The 23116-nt window shown below is 35.2% G+C and overlaps 1 protein-coding gene across 2 annotated transcripts in view; it reads right to left on the bottom strand.

Annotated features, from left to right (window-relative positions):
• LOC121985288 (chromosome transmission fidelity protein 18 homolog) overlaps window positions 1-23116 on the bottom strand; it is a 100782-nt gene that overhangs the window by 21846 nt on the left and 55820 nt on the right. For both annotated transcript variants that reach the window (XM_042538643.1, XM_042538642.1), the window contains exons 20-24: window positions 19742-19933; window positions 19608-19667; window positions 12240-12526; window positions 11974-12061; window positions 1017-1074 (exon numbers count right to left, since the gene is read on the bottom strand). In XM_042538643.1, the coding sequence (XP_042394577.1) occupies window positions 1021-1074; window positions 11974-12061; window positions 12240-12526; window positions 19608-19667; window positions 19742-19933 (681 nt within the window). In that variant the 3' untranslated portion in view covers window positions 1017-1020. The remainder of the gene's footprint in view (window positions 1-1016; window positions 1075-11973; window positions 12062-12239; window positions 12527-19607; window positions 19668-19741; window positions 19934-23116) is intronic.

Raw genomic sequence — 23116 nt, forward strand, 5'->3', positions numbered from 1 at the left:
CTAATTTAATTATGCAAAAGGTGAAATCCGTTACCCCCACCCCCCACGACTCCCCCATGCCATTGGGAGGAAGTAAATAAGGTATCGTGCATGCCCCAATGTGGAAGGACATTTTTCACGGGCTTCGTCGGGATGCAACTCTAGCTCCATTCTACAAATCTGCCACATGGTTACCGGCTCAGCTACACCCTTGGGTCATTGGAAGCGAAAGGGTCGAGTACGTAGGGGAACTAAGAGTTCAACCACGGTACACTTCTTGTTAGGGTTATGTTGTTTTTGTTATTCTTATTTTTGCTTATCATTGTCACTCTCATCTTCACACCCATGTACATATATTTCTAACATCTAAATTAAGTCGTGATTGAAAGAAAAGTACATGACTGTCTATTCACCCCATCTAGACAATGTTATTCAATACTACAACTCTGCAACTGGATTATAATCGAGCTAGTGCAGATCACCAAGTAATTTTCTTATATTTAACATAGAAAGACCTAAGCAGTTGTTGAAGATGAAAATGTGCATAGAAAGAGAGTTGTGAATTATCTCATAGGACCAATCTAGATTGCTAATTCTAACTATACAACAACTTAGATCATGATTGTAGCTAATCACATACATATTGAACCCATTCGGAATTAAGATAGCCTACTTTCATCCAAAAAAAAAAGATAGCCTAGTTAATCTAGCTTGTAGAATCATAAGAGTTATTTTAGGGTATGATCTTAACAACTGCAAAAAAAAAAAAAAAAAAAAAAAATAATAGCCTAGTTAATCTAGCTTGTAGAATCAGAAGAGTTATTCTAGGGTATGATCTTATAGTAAATTTAGTGATACACGAAAAAAGGGTCCAAAATTATATCACTAGGGGGGGAAATCATAATGTAGCAATCCTAGAAAGTATGAGAATAAATTATTGAATTATGTAAACCAGTAGTGCATTCACACCAAATTATTTATTAAAATAAATGAATCATACTAATTGCATGCAATAAATTGATTTGATGAATGCATACCTCATCATAAGAGCAAGTCACGTATCCTGACCGGTCGTTTGACTGCATTTGTGAAACCCTGTAATAATCATACAATACATAAGAATATAAACTATTTAATATTTAACCATAAATATAATTTCAACAAATCCATTTTAAGCCTAAGTAAGTTATAATTAGTGAAGTTTTCTTACAGATTACACCATAATTCATAAATAAAAAACACACAAGTAGAGACTCCATATTCCCATATCTAATCCTCAGAGTGATATAAAAGCATTACTCCGTCAATTATTATTTTTTGGATTATTTCAACATCCCAAAAATTTAATTAAGATCCGAAATAAAATTTATTTTTCAACTAGATTTACTGACACTAAGGGATGTCTTCTAACATAATTAAATTTGATGATATAGTAGGATCCAGATTTTTTTATTTAATTTAGGTTGCCATTAAGAGTGATGGATGTTAGCTTTGAGTTGAGATTTAGTTGGACTCGAGTTAAAGGGAAATTGATTTGGTACTAAAATCAAAGAAATTTTAGGTTAGCATGGGTGTTTTTAGGGTGAGTTGAAAGATTAGTTAATGCTATTAATGGGAATTTTGGTTAGGATCAAGGTTTAAAATATCGAGATATGTTGCTCATTATTGAGTTCACGTTTCGCTATTACCTCATGCACCTACCTATTAAATCTGCAACAACTATCAATACGATCTAAATTCAAAATTTATAATTTTACTATTATTGCACTGTTAATCACTTGAAGTTTTATTGGAGAAGCATAAGTGTAAAAACTTGCATCTATAATGGTTAGGAAGATTGATTTCTAATTTAGACATAGGTTTTTGATAATTATGGGCATTTGCTTATGTTAAATTTATATTTATGAAAATATTTCAACTTTAGATTATTCATAGATTAATCTAATTTTTATATTAAAAATTCATTTTTTTTATAGATGAATTCCCTTGACATATTCAAAACATATTACCATAGTGCATATTGTTTGGAGATAATATTATTTTGATCGATAATACATGTGAAGGAATAAATGCTAAGCTCAAATTAGAAGTAAAAAGTTTTAGACTCGTAAAGTAAAAATATAATGTATGAAATTTAAATTTAGCAGTATTAGACATAGCAAGACAATTGTTAAGCAAGAAATTGACTAGTTCAAATACCTAGAATCGTTTTTGTAAAAAGATAAAGGGGTTGATAGAGATGTTTTACATAAGATATAAATAAGATAGTTGAAATAAAAGAGGGTGTATGGTGTTATTTGTGATCGTAAGATACCTCTAAAGTTTAAAGAAAAGTTTTACAAAACGATGGTTAGACCTGCTATGTTACATTGTGTTAAATGGGGCTAAACGTTGGACTATAAAGCGAGCACACGAGCAAAAGATGAGATTTGTAGAGATGAGGATGTTAAGGTGAATGTGCAAACATACGGTGATGGACATAGTAGGTTTAAAGAATATTGGACTAGAGGCGTGTTAGAAAAGTTTTTTAGTTGTTAGAGGAGCCTAGAGGTGTTTTAAAGAGATTGATGGTGATGTGAATTAGTGAGTGTTCTTGCTTACTTCTACTAAAAGCATTATTGTGCATGATTAAAATGATAAAATGTGGTGAAATAACAATATTGACTCAAAGATATCTTACTAGGCATTGAAATGGGGTGAAACAACACTTATTTAGAGGCACTAATGTGTGCGGGGTATATAGTGAGCTTTACATTATAATGTTGATTGTATTCTATTATATGGATAACTTACCTAAAGTTAGAGCAAATAATCCTATAGGGAGGTGAAATAAAAAAAAATCAGAGTAGGTGCCCCTCTATGGTCAAGAACTTTTAGAAAGTCAGGATGTCCTAAATTGTATTTGTGATAGGTTAGGGACTCCTAATGGAGAAAGTAGGGTTAACATAGAGACTCAAATGGGATAGTGACTTCTGAGTTGTTGGGCCAAAAGAAGTCAAAAGAAGGCACTACATGACAAAGGCATTAGGTGCAAGATCTCTCATATAGAATAATGTTAAAAGCATAGTGTGTAGGATCTTAGGCTTAGAATGACGTTGAGAACACAATGTATCTCTGACAGAAAAAAAAAAAATGATGTGCCAGATCTCTGATGCAAAATCACGTGAGGCAAAATCAGCAAGATCTCTAGCATAAAGTGGCTTCGAATAGGATCACACGCTTACTACATGATGAAGGCATAAAGTGGAGGATCTCAATCCCAATAAGGTTGGTGGTATATACTCCTTATGCATTGCAATATTTGTATTGATTTTTTTTTGGAGAAAGGTAAATATATATATAGATATCAAAATGACAAACAATCAGATATACAATTAATGGAGATTCACAAACCGGTAGACATATGTCTATAGTTTGTGGAACATCCTATCAACATCAGGTACATCATTCTCAAAATGACATCCCGGTAGACATGTGTCTATAGTTTGCGGAACATCCTATCAACATCAAGTACATCATTCTCAAAGTGACATCTATTGTGACATTCCCATAAAAGATAAATCATACATGAAACAGCAAGGTATTGTGCTTTCATGATGCGTCAGTCACCTCTATAGTGTTGTTGGAATACCTACAATAGTCTCTCTATGGTTCTGACTCATGTTGAATGTCTAGTCATCTTCTTACCTTGTTCCATAGGAGTAGTAATGGAACACTCAAAAAAGATGTGTGCATTTGATTCATCATACCTGTGGCATAAAGCACAACCTTTGTCTAATACATACAGAAGTCTATTTGTCGTCCTCAACTTTCCATGAGCAAGCAACCAAACAATAAAATGGTGTTTGGTAGAATTCTTAGCCTCCATATCACTAATGCCCAAGAGGCCACCGACCTCTTTGGTCGAAAGAAATCGTACGCATTTACTGTCCCATTTTTCTCCGCAACAAACCATTCCAGCAGCCTCATATTCGTTGTTGCTTGCCAATTCATCCCATCTCGGATGTCAACAAGTCGCTTAGCCAATAGGGAATCCGAGGGTTTCGAGTGTCATTGCCAAAAATCAACTCCTTTGATTTAGTGGTGATGGATCCATCACACCTATAAAGAATCCGTGTTGCATTGGATGTTCCAAAGTGTCCTGCAAAGTAGAGCATTATTCTATGCTTGTAGATCCCGAAGTTCATATCCTCCTTGTTTAGAAAGACAAATCTTGGCCTAGGAGATTGGCGGATGCTTTGAGGACCAAACAAACGTTCGACATATGTCATATATCTTATCAATAACTCCACGAGGTATGGGAAGTATAGCGAGCCAATAAAACTCAACTTCTTGTAGGACTGATCTGACCAACTCAAGCGCCCAACATAGGATAATGTGCGCTTTGGCCATGAATTTATCTTCTTCGTTATCACATCAAGTAAAAGTTCATAATTGACAATTCGCAACTTTTCCATAGCAAGAGGAATACCTGAATATTTGTATTGATTACTTTCATTATATGTTGTTTCTTTGAGCACAACGGTTGCTATGAGCTTTTAGTGGTATGTTTTACTTTGGTTATGCTCAATTTATGCAATTAGTTTTTTATTGCTTACTAATTTTCTATCCTTATCCATTGGTAATATTTCACAAGATGTTTGGTGCATATTGGATGGATGCCATTTTCTCTATTCATGTTTTGTAATAATTGGTTTTTAATTACTTTTAAATTTTGAGATGTTGAGTGGAATTCTTCTATTTCATGCTAATTTGTTGTTTTTATAAGTATGTTCCCTATGTTGCATGGACGTATTGCATTGTTATTGTGTATTTTTATTAAGGTTTTATGTATGACTCGCAGGTAGGCGAGGTCCTTTATTTGTACTAGGGATTTCATGTCAATATAGGGAAAGTGTTACGGCGAGGCCCTCCTATATTACATGTATGCATCTAGTCACGGGCCCAAGATATGAAACTCTCAGGGTGCGTTTGGTTCGGGGTTATTCTTGATAACCTTGGTTATCCATCCAAGGTTATCAACAAAAACCTTGTTTGGTTTAGGTATTCGATGATTCCCAAGTAATGTTCCATGCCCGACACGTCAGCAAAAGGGTCATGTAGCCCGGAATCGAAAAACCTCAGAAAACTAAGGTTTTTCTTGATTCCGGGGTTAACGAATTTTTTTTACCAAAAATACCCTCCGATAAGAAAAAACATGAAAAAAAAAAGAGAAAAAATGTAAAAAAATAAAAAAAATGTTTTAAAAAATTTAAAAATTTATTTTTTAAAAAAAATATATAATTTTAAAAAAAATAAAAATTTTAAAAATTTAAAAAATGTTAAAAAAAAAATTAAAATTTAAAAAAAAATTTAAAAAAATTATAAAAATTTAAAAAAAAATTAAAAAATTTTAAAAAAAAATAAAAATTTTTAAATTTTTTTTTTAAAAAAAAATTATAAAAATTTTAAAAATAAAATAAATAAATAAAAATTAAAATTAAAAAAATGTAAAAAAATAAATAATATAAATATAAATAATATAAAAATATAAAAACATTAAAAAATAAAAAAACACATAAAAAAGTAAAAAAATATACAAGAAAAATAAAAGTAAAAAAACATTAAAAAATAAATAATAATAATAATAATATTATGTATAGTTAGTTTTGTAACTGAGGGTAATACGGTAAAATATTAAAATAGGGTATTCATTAAAACCTTCAAACAAACAAGTTTTTGTTGCATTACCTAAGTTGAACCAAACAACATTTGGTTATGTTTTATTCCCTATAACCTTGGTTATGTGATTACCTGGTAATCACATAACCAAGGTTATACATGATGACTTGAACCAAACGCACCCTCAGTGTTATACTAGGTTTAAAAGAGATTATGGTAGGAAAATATTATTTTTAAATGTTATTAACTTCCTTTGCATATTTATGCTCACTCCCTTTTGTTTTTGTTAATAGCAAGTCGAGCATCGAGAGTATATTATAGTGGCTTGGATTTCTATCCAAAGTATGCATTTAGTTTAGTTGTAATTTTGCCCTAGCTTCCTTTAGTCGGCGCGCACCGAGTGAAGCTTGCCACTTGATGGGTTGAGACCAAGCGTGGTGTGAAAATTATGTTGGAGAAGACATCATCTAATGACAATAATTTTACATACAAAAAGATTCTTCAACCATATTCCAGTTTCCATTTTAGTATATATACAGGTTATTGTTTCAATCTTATCCTTAAAATTCCCCTTTGAACTTTAGCTGTCATTTCATCAAAAACAACGAGCAAAATTGCTATAGCGGCCAAACTTTTTTATTCAAATTTTCAGTTCCCAATAAATTCCACTCTCTCCCCTTCCTCTACCCTACTTCTCTCTTCCTCACTCTCACTCCTTAAACTTCTTCCGGTTGACAGCCGGTAGTTCAAAGAAAACAAGAACCAAAAGAATCAATTGAGTTCTCCTCTCTTCCTCACTCTCACTCCTAAACTTACTTCCCGTTGGCGGCCTAAAATCCAAGAAGACGAGAACCAAAAGAGTCAATTAAGTGTTACAAGTCATAAGATCATACTGTTGGTGCTGGGAGCACAATATTTAACTAATTTTTATGTATGACTAAGGTTAAAGTTAAGTTTGTTATGATCTAACAAATTAATGTTAAGTGTGCAGGAGTAGATTGCTTAACAAGTGTTGAAGTCCTGACAGTGACTAAGTCATTAATGTGTGTATCATCTATAATAATTGTGCTACGCATTCACCCATTGCTATGTATTCTACTTCAGTAGTAGACAAAGCAACATACTGTTGTTTTATACTAAACCAACTGACAAGTGATGGTTCAAGAAGTTGGCATCTACCACTTAATACTTTTTTGTCCAATTTACAACCGACGTAATTTGAGTCAGAAAATCTTATAAGTTCAAAGTTTGTTGTCCTAGGGTACCACATTCCCACATTAATTGTGTCTTTTAGATATCTAAAGATTCTTTTAACATTAGATAAGTAGGATTCGTTAGAACAGGTTTGGTATCTTGCACACATACTAACCACAAATAAATATCGGATCGGCTTGTAGTTAGGTATAAGCGGCTACATATGACACTTCTATAGTATGTAAGGTCAATTGGTTTTCCATTTGATCACTATCTAATGCTATATTAGTTGTCATTAATGTTTTTATTTCCTTAGTATTTTCAATTCCAAACCTTTTAAGTAATTCTTTAGTATATTTTTGTTAATATACATGATTATCTTCTTTAGTTTGTTTGATTTGTAAACTTAAGAAAAATGTTAGTTCACCTACTAGACTCATTTCAAATTCTTATTTCATTAAAGTTATAAACTCTTATAAAATTTTTGAGATTGTTGATCTCAAAACTATGTCATCTACGTATACTTAGGTAATAAAAATATCTGACTCAAGGACCAAGCAACTATTTTGATCTATCTCTATAGATCTTAATCCTGAGGATATAGGTTGCTTCTCTTGTCCTTTATGGAAAACTTCTTGGACAACCAAACTTTAACTGACTGTAGAACAGATACATCATTTCGTATAAGTAATATATTGTTGGCATATAACACTCGGAATATGACCGCACTCCGACTAACTTTCTTATACACGCTAGGTCCGACAAGATTTTGTGAGAAATCAAACTCTTTGATTGCCTCAACAAAACAGATATTCCAACTCTTGAATACTTGCTTCAATCCATGTCTGGATCGTTGAAGCTTGCAACTTTATTTTTATCAACATATGCGAAACCCTAGTGGAACTAGGCATTTGAAGTCCTAATTGGGAATCTGGCATGAGCTAATTTTTGGTTGGGAATTAAGCAACTAAGTCCTAGTTGAGAACTAGGTGAATCAAGTCCAAGTGGAGATAAGACCAAGTGGAGTAAGGTAGAGGCTGAAACTTGGTGGGCAAGTTCAAGTGGAGTAAGTTGGAGAGCTTGATGGACAAGGCCAAGTGGAGTAAATTGATAGTAGAAGCTTGGCAATCAAGTCCAAGTGGAATCAACTGGGAGTTGAGCGTCTAGACCCCAAGTAAGTGTGAGTAACTTTAAATATTGCATCATACTCATTACGTGTAACAATTGTAAGGAAGCGGTTCGATAGTTCAAGGCGATTGGAGGAAGTCCGGGGCAACTGACAGGTGATAATCTCGGCAAATGAAGTCAGAGGTCTAGGCGATCGGAGCATACAAGCGACCAGAGCAGTTTCACTGGGAGATGAGGTTATCAGCAACCCGAGCGAGTCAGGTCAAGATCATATTTCACTACTCTCAAGGTGACTAGAGGACTTCCAGTTGACGCAGTTACGTTATCTACCAGATAGAAGTTACAATCACGTCAGCACGTATATAGGCGACCAGGGAAGCTCCAGACGACTAGGGAAGGACTATAAAAAGAGCATCGAGACAGAGCTTTGAAATCACACAATTACTCATTCTCTCAATCTCTTGTACTCGTACTCTATTGCTCTCTCGCTTTCTGTGCTGCAACACGCTGCAACCCGTGCTTTATTTTTTATTGGCAACACTTAGAATAACATTTTATTTTTATTTGTGTTGTCATATCTATTGAATTTATGTTTAACTTTTTAGATTCTTTTTCTTCCCATCTCCAAAAACTTTCTGGAAAGAATCATATTTTTATAATTGTTGCACGTGTCATATTTCTGATTTAGTTGATCAACTACATGCGTGCTCAATTTCTAATTAAATCCTTTGCACACTTACACTTTTCTGCTACACTTGATTAAATGTTCTAAGTTATTTTTATTTCTGTTATGCTACTCTATTGATTCAATTATTTTAGATATTATCTGCTCATAAAATTCTTAACGCTATTCACCACCTCTAGCGTCGAATTCGATACTACAATTTGGTATCAAAGCAGGTTGAGCTGATAGGAACTAGGAAACTTTGGTTAGGTGCATGTCTATACTAGCCCTACCTAGTGCATCTAGTCAAGTGAAACTAACAGAAGCTAACTCATCCCACTGTAAACTAGTTAGACCAAGACATTATATTAAACTTGATTTAGCACTGTTAACTTTGTCTTAGGAAGTGGTCGTTGTTCCGATCAAGAAGGCCCCCTTACCTCACCACTACTTGGAATCTAAGTTAGGAAACTCTTGCTCAATTAGCCCAAAGCAAAACATTAATATAACCTTGGGCGAACTTTGTGAATTGAGTCGAAACAAAAAAATAATTGATTAACAATCCGGCCTAACCTAAACGCCAATCCAAACCCTAATTAAAATCATACCAAACCCAAATCCTATCTTAGACCTTAATACAACTTGAATAAATTTGTGTGATATAATTTTGTGCAACTAACCCATGTTTCGCAAGAATGTTAGAAAAATGTCTTTGCCCGAAGGATTCAGCACAACCCGCCCTTTGCTTTTCAATGACAACAATTTTGCAATTGGAGGAGAAAGATGGAAGATTTTTAAAACTAATTCAGATCATTGGAAAAGCATACCGAATGGAACCAACTTGCCAAGAGATGCAAAAGGTGAATTGTGTCACTAGACTAATGAACATAAAGCAAGCAACCCAGTCAAATGCAAAAGCAACCACTATGATTATGTGTGATCTGACTTGATCTCAACTTGAGAAAGTCGGATCATTAAAAGATGCGAAAGAGCTTTGAGAAAAGCTAAGTACTAAAAACAAAGAAGTAGAGTCAGAACAAGTATGTTGCACCGCACTCATTGCCAAGCCAGACTTAGAAATCTCGACAAATTAATGGGAGCTCCAAACAAATGACCGGAATCAAGAGATGTTTACCTCACTCAAACTTTAGGAAATGGAGACAGTTTGCTTCAGAAACAACGAAAAGATGAAAGTACTCGGGTAGGGTAAGATAGTATCAAATTCAAAATTATGCATTAAAAACTAAAGACAACCTACCAAAATTTACAAATAAAATCAATGAAGGAATTTTTGCAGGGTATGCAACAAATAGTAGAGGATATATAATACATAATAAGAAAACCCTTGAAATTGAAGAAACATCGAATGTGACCTTTAATGAAGACAACTTAATCAAAATAGACCCTATTCAATTAGAAATTGATAAAGTAATTAACAATAACTTAAGTGACATTAGACACAGATCAACCTCGAACTCAAGTTAAAGATCAAACTACTAATTAACAATTGCAGGTAAGAAGTTCGACGGTGACCAGAGGGAGTCCGAGAAGATTAGCTAGTGATAACTCTCGACAAGTGAAGTATTTAGGTCGAGAGTCCACGCGACCGTATTTAGGTCGAGACGACCGGAGCATATGGACAACCGGAGCAACTTCTAGACGACCAGGAGATGAGGTTATTAGCAACCCGAGCAAGTCGAATCAAGATCAGATTTGACTCACCGGTCGGGTAACGCAATTAATATTATCTAACGGATAGAAGTTACAGTCATGTCACAATACGTATACAAGCGACTGGGGAGGCTCTAGGTGACCGGAGAAGGGCTATAAAAAGAGCATCGAGGCAGAGCTTTGAAATCACTCAATTACTCATTCTCTCAATCTCTTGTGCTCATGCTCCTCTCTCGCTTTCTGTGCTGCGACACGTTACAACCCGCACTTCATTTGAGATCAGCAACATCTAGAGTAACATTTTATTTTTGTTTGTTTCCATATTTATTATATTTGTGCTTAACTTTTTAGATTCTTTTTATATAAGATTTCTCATCTCTAGAGGCTTTTTGGAAAGGGGAAATTAAAAATAAAAAACATATTTTTATAATTGCTTCGCGTGTCTATATTTCTAATTTGGTTGATCAACTACTTGCATGCTTACATTGTTATGCTATAGTTGATTGAATCAGTTTTAAGTTATTTTTATTTCTACTATGCTACTCTATTGATTCAATTATTTCAATCATTATCTGCTCGAAAAATTCTTAATGTTATTCTTCCCCCTCTAGCGTAAAGTTGATCCTACACATACTTGGTCATTGTTTAGCTCCATCCCTGCTTCCACATTCAACAAAGAATTATAGTAGCATGGGATTCCACCACTAACATAAAGCTATAGATTGATCCTCCTCCTATTGTCAAGCTAGCTAGCTGCCCCAAAGCATGAGACAATGACCATGGTTAATCATTGCTCATGAGGTTTTCAATAGCAATAACCTTCATGAATGGTAGTATGAAAGTGTTCAACGGTCAATAAAGTTGGCAATGAATCAGACACCAGGGCATGAAAGGTAAACATAGAAATAGAAGCATGGCTTCTTCTAGAGGATGGAAAGGACGACCAAAGGTGAAAAACCTAGGAAGCAACAAGAGTGGCGAGGAGAGAATATAAGTGCAAAATGGATGTTGAAGAGGATGAAGAGCCAATTTAATAGAAAGGCAAAAGGATTTGGAAGGAATGAGGATTCATAGATGTCAAAGTGGGATATGAGAAAGAAGTGTAGCCTCGAGAAGAGCACACTAAAAATCAGTTTATTTTTTGATGCGACAATTAAATAGAAATGGAAATGTAATTTGATGACATGAAATGAACAAAAAATAAATAATTTGTGCCTTGAAGTGAATGAGCATAGCTGGAGGAGAATTTATGTAAGTTATTCTCTACCATTTGTTATTGTTCAATCTTATTAGGGCTTTACATAGTCAATTCATAGAAAGCAGAAAAAAGTGTTGTCACTTCCAATCTAAATGGGAATTTTCAATTATAAAAAATTAAGTCATCTAGTATTCAGGAATCAGGATAAAATATTTTTGTTATATTCTGCTATATATTTTCCATAATTTGCAAATTCTTGGATAACCCAGAAGTAAGTATTTGTGTTCGTAGCATGGTTAAATGCCTCAAGAATGTTTGGCTTCACAAAGGGAATGATATCTAAATGTGCATTAGCTTAAAAAAGCTAAAAGGTTCACAATGTATAAAGATAAAAAAGTTCCATATCTTAATTCATTTAGATTCTTAGCATTGTTAACTAATATATATATATAACCATCATGCTGTTCATAGGTCATACCTCGTTGTATTTGAATATCAATGGCCATGAATCTCTTTCAATAGTTGTCGAGGCATTTTTGGCACTTGAACCAGTTGCATTTCTGAACCTGAAGATGTGTTTAACAGTTACCAGAAACAATTAGATCATAGTTATAGTCTTACAACAAACTTGTTCAGACAAATATGATTGACAGAGATCTAATGTAGCTAGCATACTGATTATTAGAAAAAAATTATACTATATGCCAGTTAAGCCATAACTATGAGGACCAGTAAACAAATTACCTAGAAAAGAAACTAGATGCATTGTTTGAGGATTTCTTCAAAGGTCTGGAGTTTGAGCCACAAGAAAAGCTTTTCTTGCCAACTGAAATATTGCCACTGGCTAAGTTTTGGATCTGATCTATGGACATTTTTGTTTTGCTATCATCTTCATAAGTGACTGACAAAGCCTTCTTAGCAGATGTAACTCCAAAATCTACATTAGCAAGATCAGGACCCCTGTTGTTGTTTTCATTGACTTGATTGACACTTTTGACAGTGCTGTCCCGTAAAATCCTATACTTATCAACCTGTAATGTAATTAAATATCAGCCACAAAAGAGATGGAATTAATGCAAAACAAAGGAGTTATAAAAAAAATGCATAGGACCAAGCTTATACTAAATTGATACAGCACTAGACCAACTCAAAACTCACCATCAGAGGAAAATATTATAAATTCTAAAATGAATCAATTAGATGAGTAGTAAAGCCTCTTACAAACAAAGCCAATTCTTCATAAATAATGACCTATCTTATCCTAAAAAATATCTAACAAGTTTTTTAAAAAATTTAAACAACTTTTAAAAATTTAATGTGCTCTTAAAACTAAAAGAAATTGCTGAAATTTAAGCCTCAAAATTTCAAAGAAAATCATAAATTTATCTCCCAAGTCTCAAACTACCACATTCCATTCAACTAAGGAGATCTCTACTCCTGACACCTGGTCGTCAGATTTAGGCATAAGCGATGATTTCCTCACAAAGTTTATTGAGTATGATTTCTTTCATATCTTTTTTAGACAAATCTTCAAACAATTGAGAAGTTGATGTATTATCTTTCTACTTATGATTCATGAAGAATTAAGTATTAACTTTGTTCTCTTCGTTTTTGTTGAACCCTTCCATGACTCCAATATAAAGTTGGAAATATGCTATGTGCCTATCTTATAACATAACCAAAATTTAAAAATCACATAAGTAGACAGTAGAATCAATTTTTCTTACAATAAGAATGAATATAAATGCCTCCACAGAACTCCTTAAGGGATTTCTATGGCTAATTAAAGCATGGTATACCTTATATCATTGCCTCGTTGACTCTACAGGTGTAACAACATATTTTTCTTTTATAATAATGACTACCCTATGGGTGTAATAATTTTGGAAGTAGTAAAGGAATTAATATACTGACAAACTTTGATTTTAGAAGTGACTATAAATAAACAAAATGTAATTGTTTTAACTCAACTACTGCACACAATTTTATTAATTCATATTTTATCCGTTTATTTTTTTTCATTTAGTTCAGTCTTTTGAGTCGTTAAGGTAGTATCACAATTGTAAACTTAGATCATAGACAGTAGTATAATAGCATGTGAATTGTTTCTCAAATGTGGCGAGTTAACAGAGGACTTACATAAGACACAAGCAAAGGATAATAATTTTTAAAAAGCTCGAGTGAAGGATTAACAAGGGGTTCAATAAAAGGTGATTGTGAGGATTGGAGGTCTTTCTAGAAGGGATGTGAAAGAAGATAAGAGGCCTTTTAGGAAGCCTAATGAGTGATAGGGACTCTTGAGAAAGCTAGAGAAGAACTTTGGATTCTTTAGGAGGCTAAGTAAAGCATTGTCAAATACTATATGCAACAAGAATTTTAATAAGTATATGATGAGACAGTGTCGGGTGAGATAGTGTTGGGTGCTCTCAGAAGGAATTAATTTATCATAAAGCTCTTTTGGACTTAAGAATTAGAATTTGCAAGAAAGTTCTTAGGTCTTAGGGAAGGGATCTCATGGTTAGATAAAAGTTTTTGTTTTAGTAGGGTGTCAGGGTTTCTTGATGATAGCAATTTACCAGCAAGTTCTTCTAAATATGTATTCAATTTCAATTAATGACCTATTGATTTCAAGAGAACCAAATGCATAGGATAGGGACTAACACATATCTTACCAAGATTAAATTCTTTAGTACTCTAAATTTCTCTTGAAACTAAAAATGTGGTAATTCATCAAGTGAATTTTCTATAATTGTATTTCTAAATCACTCTCGAATGATTGTTAACCCATGGAGAGTTGGGTTTCAACTTTTGTCTCCTAGGGCTCTATGGTTGACACTACCACTAATTCCTTTCTCTCTTATTTCAATGAGGATTTGAGAGGTCTCCTTTGCTATTTCTAGCTTTGGTGGAGGATCTTTTAGGGTACTAGTAATTATGATTTAAAATCTCTGTTGGTGCAATATCCCTAGGTCAAGGTTAACCTGGTTGACTAAGCGTGAGTTGGTTCAAGCTTGAGTCTTAATGTTGGGTTTCGATGTTTGACAATACATGAAGATTGCAGATGCAATCGTCCGATTAAGGAGATTGTTGATACAATTCCCCTTTGGGTCCTGATGAGTCAAGGATGACCGAACATCTGGTGGAAGGAAGTCCAAGTGGGTGATGGAGGACCGGACACTTGGCACGAGACGATAAGTCCAAGTGGGGCAAGGTTGACCGGACACTTGGCGCGAGGAGAAAAGTCCAAGTGGGTCAAAGGATTGATCAGACACTTGGTGAACAAGTCCAGCAGGTCAAGGTTGACCGGATGCTAGGCACGAGGAGTCCCAACATGTCACGGTTGACCGGATGTTGGGTTTGGAGCACCTTAGACTTGACTCAGGCAAGCTAGGGTTGGTCAATTTGATCAAGTGATCAAATTGGACCGAGCCCAATCGATCAGCTGATCGATTGAGCACAGTGTTGCGACAAACAGCATCCCAATCGATCAACTGAACGATTGGGAAGAAAAGTCGCAAGCACAGAACGGTCTGCAATCAATCAGCCGATCGATTGGGCACCGCCAATCGATTAGCCGATCGAGTGGGGGATGGAAATCGCGTGTGATGCAAAAGAGCGGAATCGATCGGCCGATCGATTCATGCCATTTTCCAGAGAGCACAGAAGAAGGCTGAATCGATCAGTCAATCGATTCAACCTCCCCAATCGATCGACTGATCGATTGGGAGACGACCGTTGCGCAAGATAAAGTCGTTGGCGAGCGTCTTCCTCCGCACTTCTTCCTCTCCACTTCTTGCGATCATTCTCACAGGTTCACGCCAGTTCTTGAAGCTTCTTAGAGCAAGGTGTTGCTGCACTTCCAAGGTCAAGAGGCGTTCCATATAAGGAGAAGCAAGCTAGGGTTTCCCAATTTGTGTAAATCTTGTAAGATTTGTTATTGTATAAGCTTGTTTTTCTTTCTTCTTGTATTGAGAGGTTGTACAAGACTTCTCCGCCTTCGGTAGTTACCGAGGAGTGTTTTATTAGTGTATGAGTGAGTGCGGGTCGGATCCTTGGATTAGTCACCTCTTCTTGAGATGAATACCAAGTAAATCCTAGCGTTAGCGTTGCTTGAGTGTTTTTCGCTACATATCATTATCACGAAACAAGACAACGAAGTGCGACGAGCTATTCAACCCCCCCCCCCCCTCTAGTTACAAATCGACCCTAACAATCTCATACCGTGTCGAATGAAACAGTCAAAATATTTTGTTTTGATAAATTATTGAAACTTGATATCACTACCATGTCGTAGTTTCGATATTCGACTAGATACCATGTTGACGCTCCGACGCACGTTGTCGGTCACAAATTGGAGGTTGAAGGAAGAAAGAGATTAAACAAAGAAAGGAACATTATTTGTATTGAGTGGTATCAAGTTTCGGAGCATCACGATCTCGCGAGTCACGGGGGTGCTACTATCCCACAAGGGTGCTGCGGGATCACAATGACCTTCACAGGCTCACAAGAGCGTCGTAATCCCGTAGCTCACAAGGGCGCCACGATCTCACGATTCACATTTTCTTTTTAAAAAAAAATATTTTATTTTGTATATTGTATTTTTATTTTTTTTAATATGAGGTTAAAAAAATTATTTTAACAAATATCAAAATCATATCAGTATGGTATGATACAATGCCAAAACTGTATCGTCATAAACTGAAACTCCAATACCAGTCAAAATTTTAAACTATGGGTGTCACTATGAAATTCAATGGTTCCTAAGATTCGTGACACGAGTTGGGCAATGCTAAGGACATTTTGGATGAAATGTAATAGACATATTCAAAAACAAAAGCAAGAAATGTAAAATTAAGTGTTGTTAAGGTTGAAATTCTTTGGGATTAAGGTGACTTACTCTAAGGCATTTTTATCCCCCAACAAGAATATGTTCCATATATCCTTAAAGAATAAGGCAAGATAGCATACAAGACAACAAGAACTCCAATAGACCTATATCTCAGAGTTGGAATGACAAAGGAAGATATCACAATACATAAGCGAATGCATCAATATTTGGTAGGAAAATTTATTTATCTATAATACATAACTAGACGTAGCATACGCAGTAAGTCTAATTAGTCAATTCATGCATAACCGAAAAGAAGCTCATGTGCAAGTAGCTCTCTGAGTATTATAGTATCTTAACGGAACACTACGAAAGGGAATCTATTTTAAAAAAAATGACGGTTAGGTGCTAGAGGCATATATAGACATTGATTATACAGGGTTTGTAGTTGATAGGAGGTCAACAGAGTGCACCTTTCTTAGTAGTAACCTCGTGACGCAAAGTAAGAAACAAGATGTGGAAGTATGGTCTATAGCATAGCCAAAATCTCGAGAAATAGTTCAAAGTGTGTACAAACTATTTTGTTTAAGACAAAGTGGATGATCTAATGACACTTTATTGTAATAATAAGTCAATGATTAGTATAGCTTATAATCTGATACAACAAGATTAAAAGCACATTGAAATTGCTAAACACTTCATTAAAGAGAAACTAGAAAGTCGATTGATTTGTACTCTTTATGCATGTAACGCCCCTGCCCGGGCGGGCCCCACCCGGACCGAACCGGGAACGCCGCCATAATTGCCCATCGGGTTGACGACTAGCTCCACAGACCACCGGAGGTCCTTTCAGCGTGCTTTGTCCTCACTCGCACGCACCCTGGAAAACTTCCCAAACGGTCACCCATCCTCAGATTTCTCCAAACCAAGCACGTTTAACTTTGGAGTTCTTAAATTTGGGCTTCCGAAAAGGAAGGTGCACCTTGGTGATATGGATAGTATCATCTAACCTTTTAAGCTATACTTAACCAGAATCTCAGAACCGGGGTATTACAATGCATCTACACATGGACAACTTGTAGATATACCTACTAAGGCTCAAAATCTCAAGTCATGTCGAAATTTCAATCTTTAACTAGAACGATACTATTATGGTATCCTACCGAGTTTTGATGCATCGTGTCGGTAATGGATTGTAGTTGAAGAAAGAAAGAGGTGAAGCATAGGAAGGCATCTTTGCCAAGCAAGTTTTAAATCCTATAGAATATCAGGCAAAACGGTTGAAACATATTATTCTAGTAAGTCACTGAAACTCGATACCACTTAGCACACACAATTCTCCTTCCTCTTTCAACCTTCAATATGTCACCAATACTATACATCGGACCATCCACACGACACAAAAATAGTATCTTTGTGGTCAAAGACCAAAACTATGACATAACTCAAGATTTTGAACTTTGGGGCCGAGTGGTATGAACTTTCAGTGAATTACCGAAATGATACATTTTGACCGTTTTGCTAGCAGGATAAGAAATTTCAAACCATGATACTTACTAAAGGCTTAAGTAGCTAAGTGTTTCAACTTATTGTATCCAAGATAGAAATGATAAACATCTATTAGCCAATTTAAAGAGTTTGAGAGATGATGATTTTATCATTTATATCCCTAAAAACTAGACAAAATATTTCATAAATCATGGGATAATGATTTTATAAAATATAAAATGCAATAGCGTAGAATTTTAATAAAAATGTCTATTATTTTACGAATAGTAAGTCGTGTTATCAATTAGGATCTCATGTATTAGATAAGTTTTAAATTAATACAATTTTCATCATTTTCTTTAAAATGAATAATGTTCCATGATAGATAAACTTCATGAGAAAAACTATTTGAATACAGTAAATTAAAATTATCAACTAAAGAAATAAAAGATCTTTAATAGAAAAATAATTATGTGAGGATGGTGCAAGCTTGCTTAATCTAATTTTGAAATTGTCCAATGATTGCAGAAAGCAAGCCTCTTTTCCCTTGGCAATATAGTGGGTCATAATTTACTTGGATTGAACTTTACACTTTGCAGCAAGTGCTAGAAGTAGCCATTTAGGGACACATCAAGTGGTTGTAACAATGGGAATAATCATGCAAGGAATAATTTTTTAAGCAATAATGTGGGCAATAATCTCTCATATGCAAGAGGGATCAAGAAGGTTGGTTCTCAATTTAAAAAAAAAAGTTTAGCTAAGGCCACCAACCAATTAGCAAGGGTGGGTGCCTAAGAAGAGGACAACTTTGGTGATATTCACACCACATAGTGTAGCATGAATGACTAGAGATGGAACGTAGGTGCAAATAATGTGAGGAGAAGAAGCAAGAGCTAGGATGGAGTGTACAACAAACAAGGGGGTTGCCTTCATGGTTGGAAGTGTGGGAGGTGAAATCTCTATATCACAAAGACAACAGTGGGATTCATTGACTACCTAGGTGTGTCATCGAGCTGTATGTTTAAGAGTGCTTGAAGTTATTGCGAGCGTCTAGCACTAGGGTAGACATATGAGGCAACAGAGGAGAAGAAGACAATCTAGAGATGGCCTTAACGGCGGGGGACCCAAGGGCAGTGAAGTTTATGTTGCAAGAGGTTGTTGCTTGGTAGATGGAGTCTTGTTCATGATCTTTCCTCAATAGTGATAGATTTTGGATGGAAGAAATTGATCGACGTACAAGATGTCATCAAGGGCTCAAAATCAACTAAAGGCTTGGACACTCGAGCTCGGATTAAAGAGAAACATGCAAGCCAACCCAACTCTAATACGAATTTGATGCAATTCACAAGCATTGAAAAAAGTTGTCAAGGTGCAAGGCTAACAGTGTAGGCTACAAAAATCATTTGAAACTAACAAAGAGGGGAAAATATTAAAAAATAAAAAATAAATCAATTACATAAAATCCTAACCCTTTTGGTGAGACCAAGTCTTTATAAAAATAATGAAAAATCATATCCCAAAAAAATGTAATAAAGTTTTCTAAAAATTAAAACAACTCTTAACATTAAAAGGAAACTCTTATATTTGAGAGGAAAATCTAAATTTATGCTGAAATCTCAAACTATGACACGAATTTAGATTTCTACTACATAAAGCCTTAAATTAGCAACCTATTGAGATTGTGATTTATTTAGAGCATTCACCTAAGCAACAAAAGCAATGTGAAAAGAAAAAACAACAATAGTCAGAAATAATAATAATATATCATTCTCATATTGAATTTTACTAGGACTCACCTCATGCACTAAGATTTGTTGAATTGCTCCAGATAATACAAAATGTTGAGACTGATACTCCTGTTATCACTTATCACTTAGAAAACAGAGAAACCAACTAATCACTACTCAACTAAGATAAAACAAAGAAAGACCTTAAAGTTCGCATAGTCATGAAGTGGGGGATCAATGGTTAATTGTACAACATCAATTGAAGATCCATATTTATGGCTCTTTTCTGGAGGATCAGCTTTTGAACTTTTGTACATAATAGAGAGAGAAACCATAGTATCCACAAGCTGGCATAGGTCATCTTTTTCTCTTTCTGATAGAAGATGTGATGACACCTGAAAACTTACGGAGAGAATACTTCATCCAATTTAAAGAATGAAAGGTGAGAATATAATGACAAAATTAGAAAGCTATGTGAAATGCAAAAATTTCCAAAGGTATTGAAAACAATCCATGCATTCATGTAGTCTGCTATACAAAATGTGAAAATCCATTTCCCTTGGAGTCACAAGTACGTCTCTCACCAAACTAAGTACAAACATACTATGAGAAAAATAAAAATGTTAAGATTGGCCAAGGGCAAGCCATATATGCTAGGCCAGAAATACCTCAAACATAATCATGATCCACTACCCAGAAAAGCACAATGAAGGTATCAAGCTGTTATATGTAACTCAAACTTAAACAGAATAACTTTTCTAACCTATCCTAGACAAACCAGAGTATTAGTTCCGACCAATACTGACTTGGACCAATCAGCACCGAAGAAGAAGAAAGGAGCAATTGATGAACCCTTGAGATGTAAGGAATAGGTTAGGAAGAGAAATTTATTTGTGGAGCAGTCACAATTAAATTGCCGCTAAAATCAATAAACTTTGTTACAATGAGGTTGTCAAGAACTTTAAAACATAGAAAATGATGGCAGGTAATACAACAAGAAGCCTTCCAGTCCTCACTATTTGTGATTGACCACATATACCATATGCCTTCGTTAACTATGGAAGATTAGATCACCTTTGTATCTACAAAAAAGAGAGCCTCCTGTATGAATGTTTTGTATATGATTGTTTTACTTCTTATGATTCCCACGTTGGAAGTAACTAGTCAACCTATGAAAATGAACAGAATGAACAGAAGTAGAGTTATGAGAACAATAAACTATATTATTTTCTCAATACAAATTATCTCTCAAGCAAAGTTTTAAACTTTTGTTCTCTTTCTAAAATAGTAAAATTTTGATACCTTTTCATGTCTACACTTTTAATCCTCTTGCAATTGATTTATTAACTTCCAAAAGTAAGACTATAGCAATTAAATGATTCATTAAAAATGGATAAATGTATACAATATAGCAACCCTCTCACAATATGCTCGTTGTCAATAGAAAAATTTAGTGATGAACATAAGTAGATCAAAACTCTCGGTAAAAAAAATGATGAACCGGGTAACACCGAACCTGGGGTGACTGGCCCGACCCACGAAAATTTTCCACTGGCCGCCAAGTAAATCGGGAAGCGCTCATGGCGGCGGCCTAGAAGCTCAGCATCCGGTGGTTACACACTCCATTTGGAGGAAAAATTCCTGCAAATGCGTCGTAGCTGGGGATCGAACCACATGTGCCGACAACTTGGCGTCCTAAAACTCTCTATGAAAAAAAATGATTAACCAAACTGGATAACGTCAAGCCTGGGTGACCGACCCGACCTCACGGAAGCTTTCCACCTGCCACTAGGATAAATCGGGAAGCACGGGCGGCCCAGAAACCTAGCATCCCTTAGTTCCAAGTCTCATTTGGAGGAAAAATTTCTACAAATATGCCGTAGCTGGGAATCGAACCGTGAGTACCCGGGAGACAACTGAGTGCCCTTACCGCTTCACTCTCTATGAGATATCGCTTAATGTGGATAAGGGTTACACAATCTCACATTAAAAAACAAGCATTATCACATAGAGAACAAAAAATCTTTGAGAAAGAAAACTCATAAAGAAGAAATTTTATTATACGAACACGATAAACATGAGGGGACTGGAGTCTCTACTGGAGACACCAGCATAAGCAAAATTGAAAATAAATTTAAAACATTTAAAAAGATCATCATATTCCTAAAATGACTCAATCAAAGTAGGAAATAAACCAATTTATAAATTTAAAAAAATAATTGAACATATGCCAAAATTATCATACACTTATAATAAGACAATTACAAATTTAAACTAGATTAAATTTCTTAACCTCCTAGACGAGATCAACCAAAAGAAACTGACAAAACCCATAACATCTAAATAATAAATATTTCGAACCAAAAGGAGAGGTTAGACCTAAGATGAGATTTTTCTTTAGTTAGGACAGTGGCTTCCAGGTGGAGTTCGAAATGTTTCGAAAGCAAATCAATCCCTTTCAACCCACGGCTAGAATCATTTAATCATAGAGGGCAAATCAAAAGCATCGGGATAAAGGTGGGTGGTGACTTAGTAAGTGAACTATGGCTCTAAAAAGGCATAACCTTTCGATGGCAGGCCAGTCAGTCACTATCTCAGCAAGGGTCATGTTGCCCAGTAGTTGAGGCATTGGAACCCCTGGTCTAGATTTGCCACCAATTCAAATCCATAAATTTTGGTTGGGGATGCCAGAATGCATCATCATATTTAGGGCTTGGTTTCCTTCAATAGAGGGCAGTTAATTTGACTCCAACATCACTTGGTGAGCCATGGTCATTGTAACTTGAGACTTAGTCCCCATGATAGAGGGTGATTAGAGCAACTCTCGCGTTACTCACTAAGCTTCTGCCATTCATAATTATTTTGCATATATATTTGGCTTACCTTAGACATGTAGTTGATGTGTGTAAGTGAACTATGGCTCCAAAAAGGCATAACCTTTCCATGGCAGGCTAGTAGAGTCACTATCTCAGCAAGGGTCATGTTGCCCGTGTGTTCGGTACTTGAGGCATTGGAACCCCTGGTCTAGAATTACCACCCATTCAAATCCATAAATTTTGGTTGGGCATGCCAGAATGTGTCGTCATATTTAGGACTTGGTTTCTTTCAATAGAGGATAGTTAATTTGACTCCAACATCACTTGGTGAGCCATGGTCATTGCAACTTGAGACTTAGTCCCCATGATAGAGGGTGATTAGAGTGGCTCTCGCGTTACTCTCTAAGCTTTTGCCAATACATAATTATTTTGATTTTTGCATATATATTTGGCTTATCTTAGACATGTAGTTGATGTGTTGATATTGAATTTTATTAGAATTTGCAGGTTGACGGTAGGAGAATTGGTAAGGGATATATATGGTTATTTTATTGTTGTGCTAATATGTATGATGGATGGCTTATTTTACTTCACTCGTTGTATATAATTGTGTGCTATCTATTATGAGCAATTACTATATGTAGATGTTGATTGTTTCCAATATGTGGTACTGACATTCACTATTTTGTAGCCTCGAGATTCATATGTCAGTGGTGGTGGACAGTGAATCCACAACCTTGCTTAGAGGAAAGACTAGGGCAA

Source organism: Zingiber officinale, chromosome 5B, assembly GCF_018446385.1.
Source record: "Zingiber officinale cultivar Zhangliang chromosome 5B, Zo_v1.1, whole genome shotgun sequence".
Taxonomy (NCBI): Eukaryota; Viridiplantae; Streptophyta; class Magnoliopsida; order Zingiberales; family Zingiberaceae; genus Zingiber; species Zingiber officinale.